At 44.6% G+C, this 15,833-nt stretch overlaps 2 protein-coding genes across 12 annotated transcripts in view; one reads left to right on the top strand and one right to left on the bottom strand.

Annotated features, from left to right (window-relative positions):
• Mgat4a (alpha-1,3-mannosyl-glycoprotein 4-beta-N-acetylglucosaminyltransferase A) overlaps positions 1–7,127 on the top strand; it is a 99,593-nt gene extending 92,466 nt beyond the window's left edge. For all 6 annotated transcript variants that reach the window (XM_029478360.1, XM_029478357.1, XM_021158920.2 and 3 more), the window contains 2 exons: positions 1,656–1,768; positions 1,894–7,127. In XM_029478360.1, the coding sequence (XP_029334220.1) occupies positions 1,656–1,768; positions 1,894–1,920 (140 nt within the window). In that variant the 3' untranslated portion in view covers positions 1,921–7,127. The remainder of the gene's footprint in view (positions 1–1,655; positions 1,769–1,893) is intronic.
• Positions 7,128–7,500: 373 nt separating this feature from the next.
• Positions 7,501–15,805, bottom strand: Unc50 (unc-50 inner nuclear membrane RNA binding protein). Of its 6 annotated transcripts, none has more exons than XM_021158055.2 (6): positions 15,662–15,805; positions 14,395–14,678; positions 13,013–13,133; positions 9,201–9,340; positions 9,026–9,127; positions 7,501–7,806 (listed from the first exon to the last, which is right to left on the bottom strand). In XM_021158055.2, the coding sequence occupies exons 2-6, from the start codon at positions 14,672–14,674 to the stop codon at positions 7,670–7,672; spliced, it is 780 nt and encodes a 259-aa protein (XP_021013714.1). In that variant the 5' UTR covers positions 14,675–14,678; positions 15,662–15,805; the 3' UTR covers positions 7,501–7,669. The 6 variants fall into 6 exon arrangements, with proteins under 6 accessions (XP_021013714.1, XP_021013706.1, XP_029337037.1 ...); XM_021158047.2 differs by having other exon boundaries at positions 15,455–15,772; XM_029481177.1 differs by lacking the exon at positions 15,662–15,805 and adding an exon at positions 15,353–15,448.
• Between the last annotated feature and the right edge of the window lie 28 nt (positions 15,806–15,833).

The following is a 15,833-nucleotide window of genomic DNA, read 5'->3' as shown; positions in this document are numbered from 1 at the left end:
TTTACTTTTTTGGTACTTTTTCTTACATCATTTCTGTTTATCTTAAGAAGGACATTATCTTTACAGCAAGAAAAGATGAATATAGGACATTGATGTCTGTAGAAGGTCAAATTTCTTCCTGTAGCAGATCTTTTCTGCTTGCCTTCTTTATTTAAATTACTGTGTATTCCTTGTTGAAAATAATGAGTCTCTTGATTTAAATTACACACACATGCACCAGAGTGAATGTGCAGCGATCAGAGGAGAATTTGCAAAAGTGAGTTCCAGCAATTGAACTTAGCGGGCTCAGTGACAAGTGCCTGCATCCTGAGTCACCTCCCTGGCCCAAATAGCGGGATTTGTTTTGATACATTTAGATGTGTCTCTAATCTACCTTGGTTATACCAACCCTCCATTACTGCATCTCTGCCTTCCCACTGGCTCCATTGCTGTTCCCAAATAGAGTCCTTTCAATATTTTTTATTTTAAATCTAGATCCTGTATATGAAAGAAGAATGTAAATTTTGTCTTTGGGCATTTATGTTGTATGCATAGATTCCTTTGGTTCTGTACCCAAGAAGTGTTAATAATATTTCTTCTCTTACATAGCGATATCTGCTTATACAGTTGCACCAACTTAGGTTCTCACCAGTATATAGTCTCTCCTGCATAGCAGCCTGCCCAGAATTGATCATTTCCTCGATGAGGGACAAGATAGACCCTCTCAGTGTTGTGTAACATTTTCTTTTAAAGATTTGTTTCATTTTGTATGTATCTGAGTGTTTGCTTTCATGTATGTATCTGCACCGTGTGTGTACCTGGTGCCTGTGGAAGTTAGAAGAGGGCATCAAATCCCCTGGGGCTGGAATAATAGATGGTTGTGACCTACTGTGTGAGTGCTGGGAATTGAACCCAGGTACTCTGCAAGAGCAAAAAGATGCTCTGAACCACTGAGCCATCTCTTGAGCCCATTGGGGTAGTTCTGATTTGTGTTTTCCTGGTGCCTAAGGAATATCGAGTTGGATATTTTTCTGTGTATTTATTGGCCAATTGTACTTACTCTGTTCAACTTACCTTCATTAATTGGGTTATTTGATTTTTTTTTTTTTTTGGTGATTGTTTGTTTTCTGTATATATTCTGGATAGCAATGACCTGTCAGATGACTTAGCTTCTCATTTTTATTGGAGTCACCGTATGGGAATTGTATGGAACAGGCAACACATCTAAATTTTTCTCAATAGAGCCTTGGAAAGATACACATGGGCAGAGCCCCTGCCCCAGGCTGACCCCTGATATCTGAAACGGTGAAGCCCTTTATGACCAGCTGAGCTTCCAGGAGGCAGGCTGAGCGCTCTTAGAAAATGGATTTTGATCAGGTTTGAGTAGAGTGCCAATTTGCAGACATCCGCAACAGTTTTATACTGTTGATGTCAAAACAAACTCTCCTTCACCATGCTTTGAGTTTACAGTGGGCAGAAGTGTGCTCCTGCTTTAGACAGGCTGCGTCTAAGGTCTTTCAGAGTACATCAGCTCATGGAACTTTGAAAGCTGAGTAAAAACAGATTAAAGGACACGCATGGATTTCCTGTCTACCAAAAATACTTTGACTTTGGTGGCACTTCATGCATGACTCTCCAACAGTTCTTAAACAACAAAAATATTTTCTGTCTTGAAGGAAAATTTGAGTATGGTGTTGCAGAGGGAATTGTGGATCCTGGTCTAAACCCTATTTCAGCCTTTCGACTTTCCGTTGTTCAGAACTCTGCTGTTTGGGCCATTCTTAATGAGGTAAGAGTCCATTCAGCCAGCAAAGCCGCCTACCTGGCTGCTTCAGTTTTTGATTTTGCAAATGAAGACTTCTTGGAATTGTGAATTAACTGCTTTATCATATCTTATATCCTTTTGTATTTCAGATTCATATTAAAAAAGTCACCAGTTGATCTGCTTAGAAACCAACACGTCCTTTCTTAGGACTCTTGATTAAAGATGATTAGCACGTCCTCTTCTGTTTGGACTTGAACACTACCTCTCCTGAAGCCACTGTAGATGAGATGATTGTCGCCTCCGTGCGGACAGGGACTCTTCCCATGGATAACTGCATTCATTTAAAGCTAGGCTGTCCTCCAATTTGAACTTGACACAAACGTTTTACAATCCTGACAGCCTGTTAACATGACTGAGGCTATTTTGGTATTATACTAATACACAAGAGTTGTACATATTGTTACATTCCTTAAAATTTGAGAAAACTGATGTTAAATACATTTTGTGAAGGGGGTACTTTTGAACTTATTTTACTATTATAGACCCTCTTTTATAGACGATCAGGGATATTATATATATATACATATATATATATATAAATATATAAATACACATGAAGATGTTACGAAGTTAATTTATTAGAAGCACTTAAGAAGTACATATTTTTGTGCAGTAAAGTTTTGAATCAACACCTTTTTTTGAAGAAGCGGTTCCCCGGCTTTTTTAAGTTCTTTCTATATTTTTATTTGGAGATGCCGACATTATAGATCAACGCCATTTTTTCCAGTGCACTGCCATTCCAGATTGGTTCTAGATGGGTTTCTTAACTTGAAGTACTTTTATAATCACAGCAATTCTGAACAAAATATTTTCAGAGGCATTTGTCATTCCTAAAAATCAAGATTTTAAAAGACCAATGTCATCTCGAGGGTTATATTACTGTACTGTGTATGGTGTGTAGCCACAGAAAACCAGTGTGACCGTCATTGTCCAGGTGGGAAGCCCCTGCCGTGTCTCCACAGACTCCTTTCCCCGTTCATAGTTCCCTCCATGTGGGTGATGAGACTCCCTTCCCTTTTGCTCTGTCTTTAATCAGTAGTTAGACAAACTGTCTCTTTTCTCCTGGTTGGTCCTTTTATAGATCTGTGGTAGGTTTTGGAGTTCAGATACTGTTTTCTGAGTAATGCTGTTGGGTGAGTCCTATTGGGTATGGGACTCGGGGAAAGACAACCATAGCACTTCTGTTTCCATAGCACGATTTGCTCCGCTGTGTCATGGACGTGGAGGTAATGCTGTGTCCACAGAGTGTGTGTGCATCCTCACTTGCAGTCCCAAGTAGCACTAGTTGGCAAAAGTGCTTTACTCTTATGGTTAGGCAGGCCGAGCAACAGTTGCCAGTCTTCTCTGGCTCTCTGGGAGCTGTGCGTGGATAGCAGGTGTGGCGGAGGCCTAGGGCTGTGGGAGGTCCCGGCTGGTGGCCTCTGTCGGGGGCTTTCTTAGTTGCCCAGTGTATGGGACACATAGTACTCAGTGGAAGCCATTTTGTATGTTCTGCCTGGGAAAATGTAGATAAACACTACTGTGCATGTCAAAGCCCAGCTGAAGCTTTTCTTGGTGTTTTGTTAAGTTTCCCCTCTCATTTCCTTCAACTTTTTCTCTTCAACCTCTTCTCTGATTTCCTATGCCCTGTGCCCACAAACAAATCCCACTATCTTCCCACACTCAAGTGTGCAGCCGCAGGGTAACAGACTGTGAAACCATGCAGATGGGTGCAGGGGCCCCCTTAGGTCTCTGCTTTCTGGGTGGTTGTGAGTTCAGGAAGGCCAATGTGGGCCATGTGAATGTCTCCTGCGTGGGTCTTTGAGCATATCCACTTACCAGGCTCTACTCATCAGTCTTGCCTCTAAGGACTCTTTTAGCCAAGTCCTTTCCTTCATTCAAGGAATTCCCCCTTTCCCCATGAGCTCATTCCTGGTGCCTGGAACACGCCTGAGCCTTGGCAGGCTCGGTTGGCATCTGGATTAACTAGCCAGGTTGCTCACATCTCTCTCCTAGCGATGTCTGCCTACTATCCTGCCGTGCACGGGCACACACACACTCCGTGTCTAGTCTTCATTGTGTGTGGTGTGGGTTCTCCAATACACTCCAGGCTCTGGAGGCCAGCTCTCCTGTCTTCCACCACATCAGGCACTCTCCTGCTCCCTCAGTGCTAGCTGCTTCCTCCTTTTGTGCCCAGTTCAGCACTAGACTATTGGAAACAGATGTTCTTGCCCCAAGCAAGATTTTGTGGGAGCCCTGGAGGTTGATGAGGATGAAGACTGAGGGAGGTGAAGACAGAGTGCTTAGAACTGTAAAGTGTTCATCCACATTATCCCTTGGAGGCCACCAACCGACTTTCACCCACATAGTGAATAGGAAAAGTGCCAAATGCAGTACTAATTATATCTGTGAAATAGGTCGTAGTTGTTATCAGTGGGTATTTCACATAGCCCAGACTCTAGAGCCGTGCTGGCCTCTACAGAAGCCACAAAACACATCTGTTGAAATGAAAAGTTGAGTTGGCAGCCTTTGGAGTGCTCAGTGGCCACATGGCCAGCAGCCACCATATTGGATCCTAGGAATATGGGACATCGACATCACGGTGGGAGGTTCTGCTGGTTGTGTAAACATGAGCATTCTAGAAAGGTGTAGTAATGTATCCTGCTGCTGTGGTTAAAAATAGACCTATGGATTCATCTTAGTGCAGGTGAAGGTGTGTATTTTGGTGGGACAGTCAAGATTACCCAGCGACATGTTAGTGTCATTCTTCTTCCCAGCATGCATTGTTTCAGGATCCTCAAGAGGTACATTTGAAAAGCATGAGAAGTGAATGCAGATGGATGGTTTTGCTTGTAGATTAGACGTGTGTTTGAACAAAGGTTCTTGAACTCATTGGTTACATGTAAAAAGATTAGGTGTGCTTATTTCAAAAGCTGTCAGGAAAGTTGGGAGAATAGACTTCTTTTTAAGTCTTTCATAATTATGAGAACTACAGTTCTCAACAGTGCTGTCCCTCAAGGAAAAGTTTGCTTATGTGGAAAGAGTTGTTGTTGGCAAAGGTTGTTCCAGTTAATAAGTGTGTATCTGTCACATGCAGGGTTCTAAGAATGACCCCTCTCATGACCTTGTATAATATCCTCCCCTTCTGAGTATATCGAGAACTGTGACCACATCTGTGGGTGATTGGCCCAATCTTGAGAGCCATGTCAGGTTGGTAGAAGTGAGAGACAGCAGCAGCAGAACTCTAAACAGCATCGCAGGTCTAAGTGGAAGGGGCTCCCCTAAATGACTGCAGGTCGCCTGCCTTAAGGAACCAGAGGCTCTGTTACCCACCAAGTGGGACCTGCAGACCTTTTGCCATAGGACAATTTGACCCAGACACTTACCCAGGCTTGGACATGGAAATCCTGGAGCAGCCAGCCTGGCAAACACCTTCGCTGCAGCTTTGTAAGTGCTGAACCTACCTAGACTTCTGGTGTGCAGCAGTGGATAATAAACGGGCAGTGCTGTATGTAGCTAGATTTGTGGCAGTCCTGAGAAGTCTCCATATGTGATTGCCTGCGGTAGACTAGTTTTTAAGACAAGGTCTCACCTTGCACCCCAGGCTGATTCTCCCGGTTCTGCCTCTTAAGTGTTGATATGTATCACCATGCCCGGCTGGTTTTTGACATAAGAATAAACTCATTCCCAGCAAGCCCTATTCCTGGGTCTCTGCTAGGATGTTTGGTGCCAGGACCCCGTGTCTCCACTCCAAGTCAGACTTGTGTTAGTTTTTGTTCTGTAAAACTGCCAGGATGAGGCTGTAGGCATCTTTTTCTCCTAGATGCTCCTAAATTATACTGACTTAGAGGCCTGCCAGAAGTACAGGAAAGAATGATGAACGGTATTTTAGACCAGATTGATGGAGAAGAAAAATTCCCACCTTTGTGTCGACTTGCTGGTGTGTCTAACCCGACAGTGCAGCATGGGGCTGTCATCTACAGAGTCCATGGCTCAAGAACCACATGGTGAAGTTACAAAAACAAGGACACTGTTAAAAGCTTTGAGTAAGTTTACAATCATGTATTGTGCCATTCATTGCTGTTCCGGGCCACAGGCTGAACACACCTGCAAGAGCTTCGGCTATGACAGGTGTAATTTTTTACAAAAATCATTCAGCCGAGTAGCTCACGGCTCAAACCCTGTATGTTCTGACCAAGGTTTTGTGTTTATGTGGTTCCTAAAATACCTGCGCTTCCAAGCTATGAACTGCTAATGAGGTTTCTGATCTTGGTTCACTCAGCCATGCTTATTATTAACCATGCTGCCACAGCCTTGAAGGAAAGGAACCCAGAGGTTAAACACTGACCTCATCCTCACATGGTAAGGGATCAAGTCTCAGTTCAAGACTTCTAGAAAAGGGCATTCCGAGCTATGTAGCAACTTTTACAGCTTGTAAAACTTAAACTTTGATAGTTGAGGACTTAAATGATTAATATTAACATATATGCTACGCTAATTAATATGCTAAATTCAATGCATGTGAACATACAATGCTACAAAGATGACCACAGCCTTTTACAAAGAGACAAAGAATAAAACAAACAACAAAGACACCACAAGGATTTTGTTGCCCGTGCCCCTGCACTCTCTCACTAGCTAAATGGACCGGTTTCTGAAATGCTCCTTCTCCAGTTTCTGCATTACCTAAAACTGCAAGTTCGAGAGCAGACAGGCAGCGGGTGACCTGAATGTGTGTAGTGTGAACCCTGGTCCTTAGCAGGGCTCCTGCTGCTCTGAACACAGGCTTGTGGGGACAGCTAAATACCTGTGATACTAAGGAGGCTGCTTCTTGCTGCTGAGTTAGCAATTGGTCCCAGAATGGCAGGAGTGGGGTCCTTTAGCCTGCATAGCATTCTGTTCTTTATTGGAACTGCTCCAGCTGGTAAGCATGCCTGAAGAGCATTCTCTTGAGCTTTACAAAGAGCTGCTGGGACAGTACTGGCTGAGTCCACTAAGCCACTGTTTTCCGAAGTGGAGTCAAGGGCAGCTCAGAGCACTTCCTCCACAGTCTGTCTGTGAGTTGGGGGGGTGGTCTTGGAGCAGCCCAAGGAACCCCTTTGCTAGGTTGCACCAGGTTCTCTTTTCTCTGCACATACTTGGCTCACAATGTCTTCATGGGTTGAACAATTAATAACTGCAGTTATATTTGAGGTACTTGTTGAATTTCTAAAGGCAGATTATTTATTTTCAAGTTTGCTGCTATAATTGAAACCTAATAATGTCCTGTTGACTGTGCCTTTCATAACTGTCTCTGTGCTACAACTGTCCATGTGTATTTCAAATAAAGAAGTTTGAAAAGCTATGTTGAATCAAGCTTCCTTCTAATAAAAAATGGCTTAAAGCAATGAGTGGATAGAATGTTTTAGCACTATTACCACACCTGGTATTACTCTGTTTTTCAGATAGTTTCTGGTTCCTCTTGAATCTTTTAACAAGGCAAGAATCCCACCCTCGTAAGACAGTGACTATCATCTCTACAGGCATTCACAGGCAGTTCTCAAGTCAGAGTCCCTCTGGGGACTGTGCTCCTGTGTGAGCCATACTGCTTGCTGAAGTTTTCGGAGGGGTCTGCGTAATGGGGCTTTAAAAATGGGACAGACTGTACATTTGCCAACAAGATGGTCTGTGTGATCCAACACTTACTGTATCCTTGAAAATAATTAAACAGTTATAGCTTTAGTTTAAAAATATTTATTAGAAATGTACATTTAATTAGTTTTAAGGAATGTTCTACATAAGTGTTAATATCACCTTGAAATTGTAAAACTTTACATCTTATTGAAGCTATTTACAGATTTACAAGAACTCGTCCCTTCCCAACACCAGACAGTTTCTCTAGGATGCTCACTTCACTCTGTACTTGTAGAAGGAACACAATGTGTGGGTAAAGTTCCATCCCAGCGCCAGCGACAGCCCGTACAGCACCATGAGAGGTGCGAAAGGATAGAGCAGGATCACTGTGTTTTTCAAAAATGGCAGTGCTGGAAAAGAAACATGGCCATGGCTGACATATGTACACACTGGAAGAAGGCCCTTTTCAACACACTGGGCCACAGGAGCAGCACACTTGTGTAGGTCCATGATGATGCTTGCAGATCTTTAGCTACATCTCACTAGGCAACCTGAGCTGAGGGATGAACACTCCTATCTAGACAAAGGTTCCAGGACTCCCTTCTTCCTATATCAGCATGAAAACGGATGTCTCACTATGCATCGCTTATTTTCCTACACACAGACTGATAGCATGTGGGAAAAAGCATTTTCCACTGCAAAAAGCAACATAGCTCAGATTGAGGTATGATCAAGTTAATAGCCCAGCCTTTGGGAAGAACTAAGGCAGTATACTGTAAACACGTAAGCTTCTTGCTTCCTGTTTCCTTAGTGCCCATAGCACTTTTCTCACTCAACAGTTCTGAGGAAGAACATCCAAAAGTCCACTAAGAACCAGCACTTTGGTGCCATGGGTTACAATACTTTTAAGCTAGGTGAAAATTCACTACAAAAATTCTAATACTCCAAACCAGGCAAGTGGAAGGCTAAGTGATCCCTGGGAAACTGACCATGGGGGAAGGAAGTCAGAACTGTTCACGGTAAAGTCCCAGTCATCCAAAGGGTGAGCAAGAGCTGAAAGTTCTCTAGATGGCTCTGGGAGATCTGAAGATCTCTAGACATTTTAGCAATAGGGATTTAGGGGCGCTGAACACAGGACCTTGAACATAACAGGCAGGTTTTCTATTGAGTTAAGAGTCCTGGTTTGAGATCATCTCTTAAATGAACAGCCTAAGACTATCTTCATTCATATTAGGAAATATAACCTAGACGATTTAGTAGTAAATTTTGCCTGGGATCAGCAGACCCTGGGCCTGATCTGGGATCATTCCCTAAGAAATGTTTGTAACTACTTCTTGCCCATAGCCATGGGTCCATGCCTTTTCCTCTCTACCCTATGGTTAATAATATGGGGCCTGAATCCATCTAACACAATAAGGCAGCTTCTACCTGTAACTTGGCAATAATGAGTTAGCATGGCTCCAAATGTCACACACCACCTGTTCCACTCTACTATTGGACAGGGGGCAAGCTAAAAGGTAAGAACACTTGTGTAATTAAAAGAGCATATGAGTGAACCATAACACCTCAGGCAGTGTCTGTCAATGTCTCTGTCTTTCTCTGTTCTCTTCTCAAACCACCAAAACTTACCACTGTATCCCAGGAAGGTCACATAGATATAATAGCCAACAGCAATCAACCATAAGGTATTTCCAACTAAATATCCAATAAATGTATCTGTGAGAATAACATCTGCCAGGAAAGAAAGCATACAGTGAGTGTCAGCACACTGTGAGAACTGACCATATGAGAAACAAGCACTTACGGTTGATGAAGAAGAGCTGGATAAAATGCAGAATGACGAGGAGCGGATAGAAAGCGTTCAGATGCACATCAAAGGCATAGCCCCACTCCACGTCATAGTCTCTGCTCTGGCGTTTCACCAGGTACTTGTTGGAGATGAACCTGAAGAGCAAAGTGAAAACGTCTTGTGCAGTGCACTAGTTCTCTCAGTTCCCAACTGTCTGCTGCAACATATTACCGAAGCCCTGGAGATGGAGCAATGGAACAGCCTACAGTGGGAGAAGCTGGACACAGCATATGATAGGACAGTGAGAACGGAGATGGAGACCTGAGGTGCAATTTTAAATCATAATGTCTACATAAAGGCCCAAAGCACTGATGGCACCTGGCACAGCTGGAGACCTGTGTGTGCTTGTAAGCAGCAGGTAAGAGAGCAGGGAGTGAGGTCTAAGGCTGCCTGGGGCTACTTTGTTACTTCGACCTTATACTCATGATGAAAAAGCCACTGTCAGATGCAAGAAATGCCTCACTGAAATGTTCTGAAGGGGTCTCCTTGGTGGCAGATTCCACAGAAGAGGAGATGACAGGAGCCTGTGTCGCCTGTCACTAGAGGTGAGCAGCAATGGAGGTGATGAGGTGCAACCCTAGTTGAAGGTGAGGATTAAGACATCTGCCAGGAGGCCAGAAAGTCAGAGACAGCAGTCTTGCCCTGAACACATAGGAAGATAAGAGTTGCTATCAGCAGAGGACAGGCTGGTGGCACCAAGAGTGGGTCTGAGAATGAAGGAGAAGAAGATCGGGGTTAGCTAGGACAGATGCGCTTACTCATGGATTATGTTGTACACAAAGCCCACAGTTCAAAGGTCCAAGGTAATATGCAGGCATTAAAGCCTAAATGACATCACCAAAACATGACATCTAAACCAGCCACTCAACAAAAACCCCACTGTGTCAACTGCCATTACCACTAAAAAGTGAAAGAAATAGAAGAACGGGAAAGGGGCTGCTAGTGGTAGACCCAGACAAAAGTGTGTGTGCGCGCGCGCACCTGTGTGCATGCTTCCATTGCTGCACTACAACCCGACAGAAAACTATAGTGTCCAGATCTTCAATGAAAGGAACAATTCTATAAACATGTGTGGAAACTAATGTCATTTAGATCACTGGATTTTAGATGATTTTTATTATATTTATTTATGGGGGAATGTGCCCAAGTATGAAGTCTGAAGACAACTTTGTGGAGTCAGTTCTACATGTGAGTCCTGGGGGTTAAAGTGGGCAAGTGCTTTACCTGCTGAGCCAGTGTCACTAATACACTGAATACAGAAACCAGGGTCCATGCCTCTGATTCCAGCATGTGGGTGGTGGACATTTTTGGGGCTACATGGTTAAGTTCTAAGCTAGCCTGGACTATAGTTTAGATCCTATTTTAAATGGCACAGAAACAAGACAAACAGACTAAATCAAGAAAGCATGGCAGAGTATAACAGACCCTCTGTACTTAGTTATCAAAAAGCCTAAATAGTGCTTCATTGAACAAACTGGAACTCACTATTTTAGCCAAGAATGTGTGCCACTCAATTAACAAAATCAACAAAACAAGCCAGGAACACAAAGACGGACCCACATGTGGCATATACAGAAGAAAAAAACAAAACCCTGACCTCAGAGCAACAGGAAATGGAATCATGGTCACCAATGGAGGTTGGACTGTGGCTACCAAAACCGAAGCAAGGCATTCTAATGATCACAGCACAGTCAGTGCTAGCTAGCTAGGACTTCCAAGGTTCCCAACACCAACAAGCTATAGATGTTTGATATAGAAACTAATTACCTTGATTTGATCATTACTCATTGTATACATAAACGATCACAGGGAACTTCATGAATTATAACATTTCACAGCAAGTGATAAAGGAACTGTAGGGAGCCTGCACTTCACTCCCTACAAGTCTGCTGTGTAACCACTGCCCACTGCTCACAAGTCTGTATAACCACTGCTCTCTTGCTCACAAGTCTGTCTGTGTAACCACTGCCCTCCTGCTATACCTCTGCACATTCCTTGAACCAACAGGACAGACACTGGTTCCTGAAGAACTGACTGGCTGCTTTCCCACCTCCATGTTGGACACTCCTCAGGCCAGACTGCTGCTTCCAGTCCTCTCCCTCCCTCTGCTCACCTCTGCAGTAAGCATCCCACCAACCTGACTTGGTATGGCCAGTGAGGAATGCTTCAGCAGCACTTCCAACAGTCTCCTAAGCCCAAACTTCCTGGCCATTACATCCTGTTACTACAGGAAGCTCTGAACCCTTCTCTCCTCACCCTATTACCACCACACCATTCTGGGCATCCCTTCTCTCACTTGAGCCCTGCCTTTGAGCCCTGCCTGGACCAGGCTTCCCCAGTTCTGTACACCTTCACTGCCACACTGAGGACTTTCCCACAGTGAACTTGACTTTGTGTGTGTTGTTCTTAGCCTCCTAGTTCTCCATTTCTCTTCTCTCCTCCAACCCAGCTTGCAGATATGCACATAAAAGTCCATGCTGCTGCACATAAGCACGCCTCTGCAGCTGACCATCCTGAAACAGGGATCAAGTGTCCATTGCTCCCTAAAACATGACGTGGTGCTGGTTCCTATGGCACGCTGCAGATGTTTGGGGTGGGCCTGGGGGTGAGGGTATGTCACTGTTTCTACTTCCAGCTCCTCACAGTTCATGACACCTGTGTTCTCACAAAGAGCACAGTAAGCCAGTTCCTACTTGATCAAACTATGGGGGACAAAAGCCAAATCAGCCCCAGGCCTTGCTTTGTGGCCATGCAGGTCACTGCACTCACAGCAGACACTGTCAACAACTGTTCTTGGAAGTTTACATATTTTCTCCCCATGAGTAGCTAGGCAATGAGTATTTGATTTATATTAGCAATATTAATCTTAGGCTAGATTTTAGGAATTTAGACCAATGATACATAGTAGTTTTTAATTAACTATCCAGTACCCACAGAATCTGTACTTTATTAGTCAAAAGTTACAAAAGAAAATAAAAGACTGGTCTCATCAGGTTAAAGCCTTAGCCCTTTTGTTTAAAATAGTAATAGCTACCATATCTAGGTACCAAAGGTCTACCATTCTGCTACCCTAAAACCATCTACGGAATAACTCCAGTTTCTAAAAAAGACCACACACATGCCTGCTGCCGTGTGGACATGTCTGAAAGGATTGCATTTTCTCTGCTTCCTCCTCAGTCTCCACCTTCTGAAGCCACTTGTTACATCACCACCCTTTGCCCAGGAGGCTAAGCACACAGGAACACTTTCTGAGAGAAGTAACACACTGAACACCAGATCTCTAGTCTACAGCCAACTACGGTTGTTCATTCAACCCCAGACAGAAGCAGGCTGAGGGCCTTTGAAGGCCTCTGGTTGTAATTTCTTCTCAGCACAGAGGAGACACACTGAAAACAAAACCCCTTTCAAACACCCCTGACTGATGTAAAACTCCAGAGGATAACCTTCTAGATCTAAACGGACCGAAACACTACTGAAGCACTCATGCACCTGGAAATGGTACCCACTGACAAATGTAGAAAACAAAGCTAATCAGAACCATACATATATTATGAAAAATCAGAATTTAGCAGGGTATAGCCATTCTGGGATTTGCTACAATGACAGAAAGCATCCATTAGAGTATTTTCTGACCTAGTACAGACACAGGAGCCAAGTTACAACCATCCTGGCAGTCTGCTCAGCCACTTCAGCTACTCTGTCTTCACCAGCTGAATGAAACAGACAGAGGAGCAACAGCATTGAAGGAGCCACTTTACCGTACTTACCACATTAACGTTGAGATCAGAAGGCCAACACCTACACAATCTATAAACACAACCCACAGCAGCAGCTTTATTGTCTCAAAAAATCCCATGTCCAGCACAAAGCCGAATCCTATGGTGGACACTGAAATAAAGAGTTACAAGTCACTGCCAGGCTCAGGTACAAAACAGTCCCTGACTCCCATATGCCCACAGTGCAATAGAGGTGGCACACAGATGATGAAGAAAACCCTCATGACAAGGTACATGCAACTGATGTGGAAAGAGATGCCACCTCTGAATGCAGTAAATGACAAGACACAGGACACTCAGAACACTGGTGTGGACGGGACAGCACTCTACTCTTAAGTGCAGTTAAATGTGAAAAGCACCTACATCCTCCAATACCCTCTAGTTGGCGGGGACTGCTGATGTACTCCAGTTGGGGTACTGGAGAACCTAAAGGTTTTTTTCAAGTTCAATCAGTACTTTCAGAACCCTTACCCTGGAAGGCTGGGGCTGGAGCTCTGAGGGAGAGCGCTTGCCTGGTATATTTAAGTCACTGGTTTTTATTCCTGGTCCTACCAACCCCTGCCCCTCCTCTTGACAAAAAACAAAAATAAAAAGACAGCAATCTGCCGGCCTTACAGATTTGCCTACTTAAGAAATGCAATTCCTATCCTAACATTTCTTGGCACACACTTGGGTTTGGTTATTATTAGTTTTGTTCTGTTTGTTTTAAAGTCAGCCAGTGTGGCAGAACACGACTGTCAAGCCAGCACTAAGAGACTGAGTTAAGAGCTTCCTGAGTGCCAGGCCAGCCTGGCCTACACATCTAGAAGCTGTCTCAAAAGAGAAGGCATAAACCAACTCTGGGACGAACTCCATGCCCTACTTTCGCACACAGGGTACAGGAGTTTACTCTGGCGTGTTACAGCCAGCACCAGGAAGAACACCACTTTCTTTCTTGCCAGCTTTCTCATGTTTTAAAAAAGACAAACAATAGGTGGAACAACACTATGAACTAACCAGTACCCTGGAGCTCTTGACTCTAGCTGCATATGTATCAAAAGATGGCCTAATAGGCCATCACTTGAAAGAGAGGCCCATTGGACTTGCAAACTTTATATGCTCCAGTACAGGGGAACGCCAGGGCCAAAAAGGGGGAGTGGGTGGGTAGGGGAGTCGGGGGGTGGGTATGGGGGACTTTTGGTATAGCATTGGAAATATAAATGAGCTAAATACCTAATAAAAAAAATGGGGAAAAAAAAGACAAATAAACAAATCCCACAGTTTCACACACCCCCGAGTCTGACCCGCCTTACATTATCCCAAAAGATAAAGTTTCCTCTGAAAACCCCAATTTGTTTTTCTACTATACTGCTTGTAAACTGAGACACACTTACCACAGAGCCAGATACTTAAGAGGACCAAGAAGGCAGGGTCATCTCTGGCCCACTGGTCCTTTGTTTGCTTCCGGTAGTGAAAGTTTCTATAAACCCTCTGAGGAGAGGTAAACAGGTAGAGCATCTGCCATGCAGCAAACTCAAAGTCCATCTGCCGAAATCGAAAGAGCCTTCTGAGGTACTTGTAGCGTTTTGCTCCAGCCGTGTGCCTTGCTGCATCCCTGGAATTTAATACTCCATTCCCATGCATCGAAGAACTCAAAGAAGTACTTGGTAGCATCTTCCTAGAGGGAATGAAAACATTTCTCTTAGATGTAATCTTAAATGTAATATTTGGCTACTAGAACTCCTCTTCAGCGCTATGACGTTTTCTCTTGCCACCTTCAGAAAGGATTAGGGGCCGGAAGCTATGGAGTTGGTTCTGGGGCTTGTCTATGGGCTGGCCAAGGGTTAATGCCATCGAGGCAGTACCACACTCTCCTGTATCATCTGAAACAAGCACTTAACTGGAGTCGATGGCTTCCCAGCCTTTGACAGCTGCAGTAGCTCACTACTGATAATGGAGGCCAAGGAAAAAGCAGCACGGGGTTGTGCAATGACGTCCTCATTAACACGGGACAATGACCGGAACACTGGTTCAAAATTCCGTGTTTGTAATGACCAAGATTTAAAACAAACAAACAAACAAACAAACAAAAAGTTTAATCTAAAAGCAAGGTTACTGAAAAAGTAAGACACAGTTTATTTGTACAAGTTCATCGGCGATGGCCAGCAAGCCCCTGGTTATTCAGAATGTGACAATAAAAAGGAAGCAAATTCCACTCCTTGATGGTTTTACTCCTAGGATGGCTGGGTAGGAAGAATAACAGCGCGGAGGGGCCAGTCCAACTAGTCCAAAGCTAAATGACTGCTGGTCACCGCCCCGCCCCGCCCCGCCCCGCCAGCAGGTCTCCATTACCTCTGTCAACTAAAAATACAAACGGCCCAGTGTCATTTGACTTAAGAACAAGCAACGACAAGGTTTCAGGGTGTGTGTCTCCTTGCAAAATTCCAGACCTACTTAGAATAGAAAAACGGCTCTAATCCTGCGATTCCCACGTAAGCGGCTGTCTTTAGTTTTACCAAGCAGCTCCACGGCGGGCCTAGGACTCGAGCTGCCGGGCGCCAGCCGGTCCCTCGCCCAGCCGCTGAGACGCCAGGTCGCGAGCTGACCGTGGAAACGGCCGACGGCACGAACGCCACCCTGCGCACACAGAGCAGACCGCACCTGAAGGCCCGCGAGGCCTCGCCCTGGGCCCGGGACTACCGCCACCTTCGCAGGGCAGCCGAGCCCAGCCGCCGCTGGGGCCACTTCCCTTCCCGCTACGTAGCCCGCACTTGCGGCGCTTTGTATCTACGTCACGGACACGCACTTCCGCCACGCGTGCGCATACCCTGAA

Source organism: Mus caroli, chromosome 1 (assembly GCF_900094665.2).
Source record: "Mus caroli chromosome 1, CAROLI_EIJ_v1.1, whole genome shotgun sequence".
Taxonomy (NCBI): Eukaryota; Metazoa; Chordata; class Mammalia; order Rodentia; family Muridae; genus Mus; species Mus caroli.
The sequence above is the reverse complement of the archived record's forward strand: the minus strand, read 5'-3'. Positions and strand labels throughout refer to the sequence as shown.

Excerpts from the sequence above, each read along its gene's own strand:
- Unc50 (XM_029481169.1), bottom strand. The coding sequence starts at position 15,002 with ATGAGGACGTCATTGCACAACCCCGTGCTGCTTTTTCCTTGGCCTCCA. Across the intron at positions 14,679-14,901 it reads CTGGGAAGCCATCGACTCCA|GAAGATGCTACCAAGTACTT; the intron begins GTTAAGTGCTTG and ends CATTCCCTCTAG. Across the intron at positions 13,134-14,394 it reads CTTAAGTATCTGGCTCTGTG|TGTCCACCATAGGATTCGGC; the intron begins GTAAGTGTGTCT and ends TCTTTATTTCAG.